This window comes from Triticum urartu, chromosome 6A (assembly GCF_056163025.1).
Source record: "Triticum urartu cultivar PI428250 chromosome 6A, HENAU_Tu73, whole genome shotgun sequence".
In the NCBI taxonomy this organism is placed as follows: Eukaryota; Viridiplantae; Streptophyta; class Magnoliopsida; order Poales; family Poaceae; genus Triticum; species Triticum urartu.
The window spans coordinates 8,998,685-9,008,184 of record NC_141878.1 but is presented as its reverse complement, the minus strand read 5'-3'; the positions used below and the strand labels follow the sequence as shown (position 1 = coordinate 9,008,184).

Genomic DNA, 9,500 nt, shown 5'->3' with positions numbered 1-9,500 from the left:
ACCGAGCGATGTGGGAGGGGCACCCATATATGCGTTGTTGCTTCGTGTGCGACCGTTATGTGCAACAAAAATAAGAGAGTCGAGTTGCGAACTAGAGTCGTTTCGGTCAGACGTAGGCAATTCTTTTATTAGTCTTCAAGCTTATGCAGAGATGCACTAAAACACATTTAGTAGAATCCTTTTATTGAGATTTTTCTCACGACTTAGTGCAGATTCCAAACATTGCTTCAACTTGCAAATAATGCATAGGTATGCAAAATTGTAAATTAGGCTCTTTAAGACCATAACCGCCGTAAAAAAACCGTACGAAAGTATTGTATGTGTAGCACGCTTGTTAACGTACTACTGATATGAGTTTCTGCTAGACCCCATTGTGCACCTCTCTGTCGTGGCCGGGTACAATTTGGATGTTGTTGGTCCGTGCTGATGAATATTTCAGTGGATGGGCATATGTGCTAGTAGTTGTAATATCTCTAAATTTACTGAACACTTGTATTTTTGTACAAAGAAAATCATGATGCACTAAGAAACGCACTATAATATGCCGGAGAATATGAACTGACCATGGGTTCTCACAGACAAGGGAAAGCAGAGGATACGATTCCCTTGTTACCCGACAGACATTGTTCGGCGGCAAAATGTAGTGGCAAGCCCACTGATGCTGCGTGCGTGATATAGATTCAGATTTCAGACCATTCCATTCCCTCCAAGAAGTCAATCTGGCCAGACAAGTTGTCGAGGTCGTCCAAGATGGCGGACACCACCGGATGCCCGAGCGCCGCGCCGATCACCATGAAGCTCCTGGTGGACTCGAGGCCGCCGCGGCCGCGCGTGGTGTTCGCGGAGGCCGGCAAGGACGCCGTCGACTTCCTCTTCTCGCTCCTCACCCTCCCGGCCGGCACGGCGGTGAGGCTGCTGGGGAAGGAGTCCATGGCGGGCAGCGTCGGCAACCTCTACGCCAGCGTGGAGCGGCTCGAGGGCAGCTACCTCCGGCCCGGCTTCGCCAAGGACGCCCTCCTCTGCCCCGCCGCGCACGCGAGCCCGCTCCTCCGCCTGCCGGCGCCGCCGGCCCCGGCCCCGAGGAGCTTCTTCACCTGCGGCGCCATCAACCACTTCAACTACCAAGGCTGCCGCGGGTACGTGTCCGACGCGAGGGGCGCCCGGTGCCCGTCCTGCGGGAACGAGATGGCGACCGAGTCCCAGTACGTGCCGCCGCCGGCGACGGCGTCCGCCCAGCAGCAGCAGGAGCAGAGCGCCGTGAAAGGGTTCGTGCAGGGGGCCGTGACGTACACGGTGACTGACGACCTGGCCGTGACGCCCATGTCGGCCATCTCCAGCATCGCGCGGCTCGGCGCGCTCGCCGCCGTCGGGGGCCTCGCCGCGCTCCAGGAGAAGACCGTGGAGCTCGGGTACAAGGAAGGCCTGGAGATCCTCAAGGCCTCGCTGCGGTCCAAGACTGTCCTCACGGACGTCTTCCTCTGCACCGGCGGCAAGAAGCCTCCTCCGTCGTCCAAGAACGGCAACGGCAACGGCGGCACAAGATACGAGTGTCTCGCCTGGCGTGTTTGAGTGCGTGAAGCCTTCACTGTTTGGACGTGCAGCTTCATCTTCATCTAACGGATCAAAGCCACAAAATGGAACAAAGTGATAACAGGCATACATATGTGATATGTCCCAACACAAGTTCCCACCTATCATCAGGGGATTTATTATCTTAAAAGTATATACATGTGGCAATATGTGTGGTGGTTTAGCAATGATGCTTGATGTATATATCCAGCTTGAATTTTCTAAAATGCTTTAGATAGTTTTTCGAATGGTATGTACTGAAATTCATGATATGGTGTGTAATAGTTTACAAATAGATGATTAACTGGAAAACTGAATATTCCTGAATGGTATGGAATAACTAATTAAAGTTGTTGTGAAATGTGTGTGGAATATTTTTTAATTTGACAGGAATCTGTTTGAAACAATTGAAATCTGCCCTACTAGAATGCGATTGGAGTGTTTGTGAAATGCCATAAATATTTCCAAAATTTTGAAATATGTATGGGATAATTTGAAATGTTCGTTGAATAAATTATGTGCCATATTTTAATTTTATTTAAAATATGTATTATTTGTTGAAATGTGTGTTTAAAATGATGGTGAAGTGATTGTTTTCAATTTCTTTTTGAATTATCACTGTTTTTGTTTTTACAAAAATGAACCAACACAAAAAAATTAAGAAAATTTTGAAACCTTGAGATTTTTATATTGACTCTTGAATCTTTATATCATTTCTTTGTTTTTTAAAATACTTGAAAACACTATTTTCTCCTACTATTTTTGGTATATGAATACATATTGTTTACAAAAGAGATACTAGTACTATCCAGGATACCATAAAAACTATACGCATGGCGGCGAGAGATTGGCCAGAGGGAGTCCGCCATATAGCGGGTGCTTTCATGGTTTTTCTGTACGTTTTAATTATCTTTTTTGTGAAATGATGAAGGAGCTTCTGATATTTGTACCTCACAAAGAAAATAATTTGGTTGATTACAGAGTTAAAAAATTCATGAAATTATCAGGTTCATTTTGTGAAACCAAATTGGGAGCTTTGCTGCTCAATTAAAAAAAAGCAGCTTGTTACAATGCACGTACCACATATTTTGTTTGAAATAACTATAAAAATACCAAAGGTAACACAATGGAGTGGATTTCAATTTTTTTTCAGAAAATATGTTTTCCAAAACAATTCCAAAATACTTGAAACTGCGAAAAGTGAAATAATTAAATTTTCTAAATGGTTTCAAATAGTTTTTGAATGGTATGGAATAATTGAAGATGTTGTGAAATGTGTGTGGAATATTATTAAAAATGACTAAAATGTGTATGAAACAGTTAAATCTATGCGTCTGGAGTGTCGTTGAAATTATTTGAAAATACTGATGTTTTTTAATAAGAACGAAATTTTGGAATCAGTGTTTCCTGAAATGTCATAAAAGTAAGTCAAAGTTTAAAATATGTGTGGGATAATTTGAAATGTTTGTTGAATAGGATCAAAACTCTTTGACGCATCTTAAATTCATTTGAAATATGTACACATTTTTGGAAATATTTGTATCTAGAATGACACTGAATTTATTTATTTCAGTTTTTAAATATGACCGTTTTAAACGGAAATTGAACCTACAAAAGCCATAAAAAATATATAGCTATTTTTGAAACCTTGAGCTATTTATATTGCCATTTTAGAATCCTCAAATTATTTTTCATTCTGTTAAAAATACTTTAAAAATATCATTTACTATTTTTATATGAATATTTTTTTTACAATAGAGACAGTACTTTCTAGTATACTTTTAAAGGCTATACACATGGCAGCCAGCGATTCGCCGGAGTTATTCGAATTTCTGAAATTTGTATCCAATAAAGAAATGAATTTAGTTATCTGAATTGAAGTCACTTTGAATAGTATCATAGGACATGGGCAGCTTTTCCCTCCAGTCGCTCGGTCACCACCACTTGCTTCTCACCTCGTCTCCCTTCCACTCACTCCGTCGCCTCCTCTCATCCCAAATACCACCACCCAATCCACTCCCACACCGCACGTCCGCACTCCACCCACACACTCCCTCACCATGGCCGCCCAGCTGACAGCCGCGCTGCCGTCCTACTCCCCGGCCACGACCAAGGCCGCCGCCGGCTCGTCCCCGTCCAGCCACTTCCTGGCCTACCCCAGCCGGCCGCGCAATGTCCGCAATGGCGTGCGCGCGCAGGTGTCGACGACCGAGCCGACCGCGGAGCCGGCCCCCGCGGCGCCGGCCAAGCCGGTGAAGATCTCCAAGAAGCAGGACGAGGGGGTGGTGACCAACAAGTACCGCCCCAAGGAGCCCTACGTGGGACGGTGCCTCCTCAACACCCGGCTCACCGGCGACAACGCGCCCGGGGAGACCTGGCACATGGTGTTCAGCACCGAGGGGGAGGTGCCGTACCGGGAGGGGCAGTCCATCGGCGTGATCGCCGACGGCGAGGACAAGAACGGGAAGCCGCACAAGCTCCGGCTCTACTCCATCGCCAGCAGCGCGATTGGGGACTTCGGCGACTCCAAGACCGTGTCGCTCTGCGTCAAGCGCCTCGTCTACACCAACGACGCCGGGGAGGTCGTCAAGGGCGTCTGCTCCAACTTCCTCTGTCAGTACTATGCATCTCTTTTCGTATCCTTTCCTTGCCTGTTTCATCGATTGATCCGTTCATCAATCAATCGCTGAAGATTGGCCGGAGATTGAAATGAAACCGATTGATTATGACACCGAGATGCATGTTTTCTGCTGATTTTTGATGTGCAGGTGACCTGAAGCCGGGTTCAGAAGTGAAGATCACTGGGCCGGTGGGCAAGGAGATGCTCATGCCCAAGGACCCCAACGCAACCATCATCATGGTACTGCACAATCACTAATTCTTGCTCAAAATGAATGGGATGGATAGGCTCATGAACACCTTGCTGACATATTTATCAATAATCGCAGCTCGCGACGGGTACGGGTATTGCGCCGTTCCGCTCCTTCCTCTGGAAGATGTTCTTCGAGGAGCACGAGGACTACAAGGTTAGTAATTTTAGTATTTTAGATGGATCAACCACCACACAAGTACAGAACAGTAATCCAATTCCAAGAATGCTTGCACTATATCTATCGCACTGAAATCAGCCAGTGTTTAATTACCAACGAGACACAACACAACATCAGAGTTAAACTGTCGATATGCAAACATTGGTGCAGTTCAATGGCTTGGCATGGCTCTTCTTGGGGGTTCCCACAAGTGACACTCTGCTCTACAAGGAGGTACCAAATTCAACCTGCCTAGCTAGTACTGTTGGAAAGTTCAGACAGTGATCCATCTGCCTGACATACATGGAAACTGTGCATGTTTTCAGGAGTTTGAGAAGATGGTGGAGATCGGCGGGGAGAACTTCCGGCTGGACTTCGCGGTGAGCCGTGAGCAGACGAACGCGGCGGGGGAGAAGATGTACATCCAGACGCGGATGGCCGAGTACAAGGAGGAGCTCTGGGAGATGCTCAAGAAGGACAACACCTACGTCTACATGTGCGGGCTCAAGGGCATGGAGAAGGGCATCGACGACATCATGGTCGACCTCGCAGCCAAGGACGGTATGCACCAACAGTCCATTCATCTTGCTCTTGGGAACCTTGCTAATGATGAGATGATGAAATGTTGGTTCGTTGTTGTTGGCAGGGATTGACTGGATTGACTACAAGAAGCAGCTGAAGAAGGCCGAGCAGTGGAACGTCGAAGTATACTGATCATCTTCATCGTGCCATTACCATGGAAGGACTTGCATGCATATGCTAATGTTTGTCCCACCTAGTTTTCCTTTTTACTCCAGTTTGGTTGTGCAAAGCTCAAGCTTCGGCCATATATACGCCTTGTATTTAGCGACGACTGAGTGGCACGGCGAGCATCAAATGTTAAACCAATTGTTGGCTCCTCTGATGGATCGATCAATGTAGATATTGACACACATTGGTCCCGAGCTTACTCGATCGTCTTCTCGTCTTTATACACTATTTGCAGCTGTTTTTATGCATTGTATTATTACAGTTTTTTAATGCTTGATGTTGGAAAATAATTGTTTTAGTGGATTATTTGAAAAGAATTGATTTTTTGTGAAATATAATGTTTAGGACTTGAGAAATAATTGTAAGTTAGTGAATTTGCTAAAAAGAAGTTAATTGTACCATAGAGTTGTAGATTGATTTGTGGGCCGTGAGTGGGGCTCATAGTGCAATTGCATCTAGTGAGGCCCACTACAAGCCCAGAGCCACCCATTACTCTCTCCGACAAATAAAACCGCAAGGCTACTTTTTAACCTTAAAGGCAAGATATGTTAAATACTATAATATCTGGCCTTCTAACAAGATGTCTAGGAGCGGTGAAGTGGTAAACGTAGGACTCACGGCCACTATTGAGAGAATCGCTTTCTCGAACTCGCGATCTAAACACCCATGACAAGTGTAGAGAACATTCAACTAAGCTATAGTAGTTGGTTTGTGATCAATACGATATCAGTACATACTTATATTTAGGTAAAGATGTACAAATTTGATTTTATATTTCTTCATAAATATATTCGGTTTCTGTGGTTAGGGTGGTGACCGGGAGTCCGGGACACCCGCCCACACACAAGAAAAAAGTCCATTTGGTATCCAGAATCTTGATAAGACCTCACCTCATGTGATCGCTCGGTCTGCTGCTGCCGAGCGTGCACACACATAGCAGCCCTATCCCTACCACCACCATCGCCTCCAATGAAGAAGGAGAAGAGTGAAACTCGGCGGTCAAAGATGAAGATGATAATGGCATTGGAGACAATGGAGATCCCGAAGGAGGTCACTATCAAGGTGTCGACGATGATGGTGAAGGGCACGGAGTCACGCAGGACGCTAATCCACACTTCAAGCACCTCAATCTCGACTTCCAGCTACAAGAGGACACTCTGAAGCTCAAGTTGGACGCCCAATTCGGCACCCTCCATACCATGGCCACCATCTCCCACCCACAACCTCATCACCACTGCCAACATGGCATCGAGATCAGGAATTCCTCTGCGAAGAAGAAGGTAACTTTGCTTTTACCAAAATGAACATGGGAGTATCTTGTTTGTGATATTTTGGGTATATCAAGGCTTTTTCTTTGAGTAGAGTCCTTTCTTCTAGTTTTTTATCACTATTGGAAGTTGAACACAGAACTTCATATACCTTAAGCTGATAGTTTACTATTATGTGTGTGATATGATGTGTGGCTTTACTAGTAGAGACTCCCCATGTGTTAATTTGCTTGGGAATGCAAATATATAAACTACTGATTCTTGCGAGGGATTAGAATATCATGTGTTGTTTCAGTGAAATCAGTTTGTTCATCTTAGACTGTCATAGTAGAAATGATGCTAACCTCACTTAATTAAGCATGTTGTAGAAGTACATTGCTCACTAGCATTACTACAGTGGTGTGATATGATCTATAGAAGCACCACATTTTGTTTCTTTGAAGGTTTACATGGCTTCAACTCTTCACATTGCTATAAGTGATTCTTCGATTCCTTTGCTTGGATATAGTGGCAGAGATATGATCAGAGCAAGAACCAGGCGAAAAATTAAGCAAGAGGGAAAAACTTTAGCATCTATATAACTATTCACAAAATGCATCATAACCACCTTAAAGAACCCCATACGAAAACATATACACACTAGTAGAAAACATGGCTTTGGTTTAGGCCTGGCCAGCCAATTAGTCCCAGTTCAGTCACAAACCGGGACCAATGGAGGCATACGTCCCGGTTCGTGAGCCCGGGGGGCCGGCCGGGCCTCGTGGGGCATTGGTCCCGGTTCGTATGGACCCATTTGTCCCAGTTCCAGGCACGAACCGGGACCAATGGTCCTCGCTCCTGGGCCACAACCATTGGTCCCGGTTCGTGGCTGGAACCAGGACAAAAGGGGGGCCTTTAGTTCCGGTTCCAGCCACGAACCGGGACCAATGAGGTGCCTATATATACCCCATCGTCGGCGAGCAGAGCACTTCACACTACTCTGTTTTTTCTGGCCGGCGAGGGGAGAGCTTTGTGGTGCTCTAGCTCACCTCCTATGCACATGGGGTGTTCGATGAAATACCCGTGCCACACTAGTTAAGCTTTCTCCTCTCGAGGCTCAAACTCCAAGCTCCATTTTCCTCAAGATTTGTCTAGGTTTAGCGGTCCGTCACGTCCCGTCCCCGTCTTCACCGCCGTCGATCGCCCGTGCCGATCTCGTCCCCGGTACCACCGTAGTGAGCCTCTTGTTCTTATCTTCTTTCTGAAAGAAAAAAAATTCTTACTTGTATGATTAGATAGATACTTGTCTAATTTTCTTACTTTTATTATTGCTTGTTATTATATAGTGCGATGGTTTTGGTATCCGCCCCTGTCGTCCCTCGTCATGTCTATGATTCGGATGTGGTATATATATTATCTTATATAACTATTTGGTTCATTTATTGTTTATCACAATTATGCCGACCAACGTGACATAGATTTTATTTATCTAGGAGGTATGTGAACCGGAAATTCCAACCGACCCTATTGTCGAGAGGTTAAATTTAGTTGAAGAAGAAAACAATTACTTGAAGGAAAAAATAAAGAAAATTGAGGAGGAGAAGATGATATTGGAGTTGCATGTTGCGGATGTCATCAATGATCACAAGATCAAGATGGATGCAATGCGTTTGATGATTAGAAAGATTAGAAAATATGTCATTCATACCGAGGCTTGGTATCATTATGCCGTTGGATCAATTGTTACCTTGGTTGCGATTATGATCACATTTGTTGTTGCATTGAAATGTTTTACATAGTTTCAAACTATGATTTAATTAGATGCTCTGGAGAGCTATATGTTGTTCAACGAGAACTATGTATGTACTTTGGTTTTCATGTGATGATGAACTTCTATTAATTTGGTCACTTATCTATCCATGATGTTATGTAATGGTTTTTGACACACTTAATTATATATAATGCACGCAGATGAACCGGCAATGGATGTACGATGATAAACACACCCCCGAGTACATTAAGGGCATGCATAATTTTCTCGAAGTGGCTGAGGCAAACAAGAAGAATGGTTTTATGTGCTGTCCATGCCCTATATGTGGGAATACAAAGTCTTACTCTGACCGGAAAATCCTTCACAACCACCTACTTTATAAGGGTTTCATGACATACTATAATGTTTGGACCAAGCACGGAGAAATATGGGTTATGATGGAAGACAGCGAAGAAGAAGAGGACGATGACAACTATGTGTACCCTGAATACGGTGATGCTGCAACGAGGGAAGCTACTGAAGATCAAGAGGAACCAGATGATGTGCCCGATGATGATCTCCGCCATGTCATTGTTGATGCAAGGAGATAGTGAGAAAGTCAAAAGGAGAAGCTGAAGTTTGATCACATGTTAGAGGATCACAAAAAGGGTTGTACCCCAATTGCGAAGATGCCAACACAAAGCTCGGTACCGTACTAGAATTGCTGAAGTGGAAGGCAGAGAATGTTGTGCCTGACAAAGGATTTGAGAAGGTACTGAAAATATTGAAGAAGAAGCTTCCAAAGGATAACGAATTGCCCGACAGTACGTATGCAACAAAGAAGGTCGTATGCCCTCTAGGATTGGAGGTGCATAAGATACATGCATGCCCTAATGAATGCATCCTCTACCGCGGTGCGTACGAGGATTTGAATGCATGCCCAGTATGCGGTGCATTGCGGTATAAGATCAGGCGAGATGACCTTGGTGATGTTGATGGTGAGCCCCCCCAGGAAGAGGGTTCCTGCCAAGGTGATGTGGTATGCTCCTATAATACCATGGTTGAAACGTCTGCTCAGAAATGAAGAGCATGCCAAGTTGATGCGATGGCATAGAGAGGACCGTAGGAAAGACAGGAAGTTGAGAGCACCCGCTG

At 44.9% G+C, this 9,500-nt stretch overlaps 2 protein-coding genes across 2 annotated transcripts; both read left to right on the top strand.

Annotated features, from left to right (window-relative positions):
- Nucleotides 1-620: 620 nt before the first annotated feature.
- Nucleotides 621-1,817, top strand: LOC125513551 (uncharacterized). The gene has a single exon (XM_048678677.2). It carries the CDS (start codon nt 751-753, stop codon nt 1,567-1,569), a length of 819 nt encoding a protein of 272 aa, XP_048534634.2. The 5' UTR covers nt 621-750; the 3' UTR covers nt 1,570-1,817.
- Nucleotides 1,818-3,541: 1,724 nt separating this feature from the next.
- On the top strand, nt 3,542-5,569 carry LOC125512950 (ferredoxin--NADP reductase, leaf isozyme 2, chloroplastic). Its single transcript, XM_048678005.2, has 6 exons — nt 3,542-4,182; nt 4,338-4,429; nt 4,518-4,595; nt 4,770-4,832; nt 4,925-5,159; nt 5,245-5,569. The coding sequence occupies exons 1-6, from the start codon at nt 3,630-3,632 to the stop codon at nt 5,310-5,312; spliced, it is 1,089 nt and encodes a 362-aa protein (XP_048533962.1). The 5' UTR covers nt 3,542-3,629; the 3' UTR covers nt 5,313-5,569.
- Nucleotides 5,570-9,500: the final 3,931 nt, after the last annotated feature.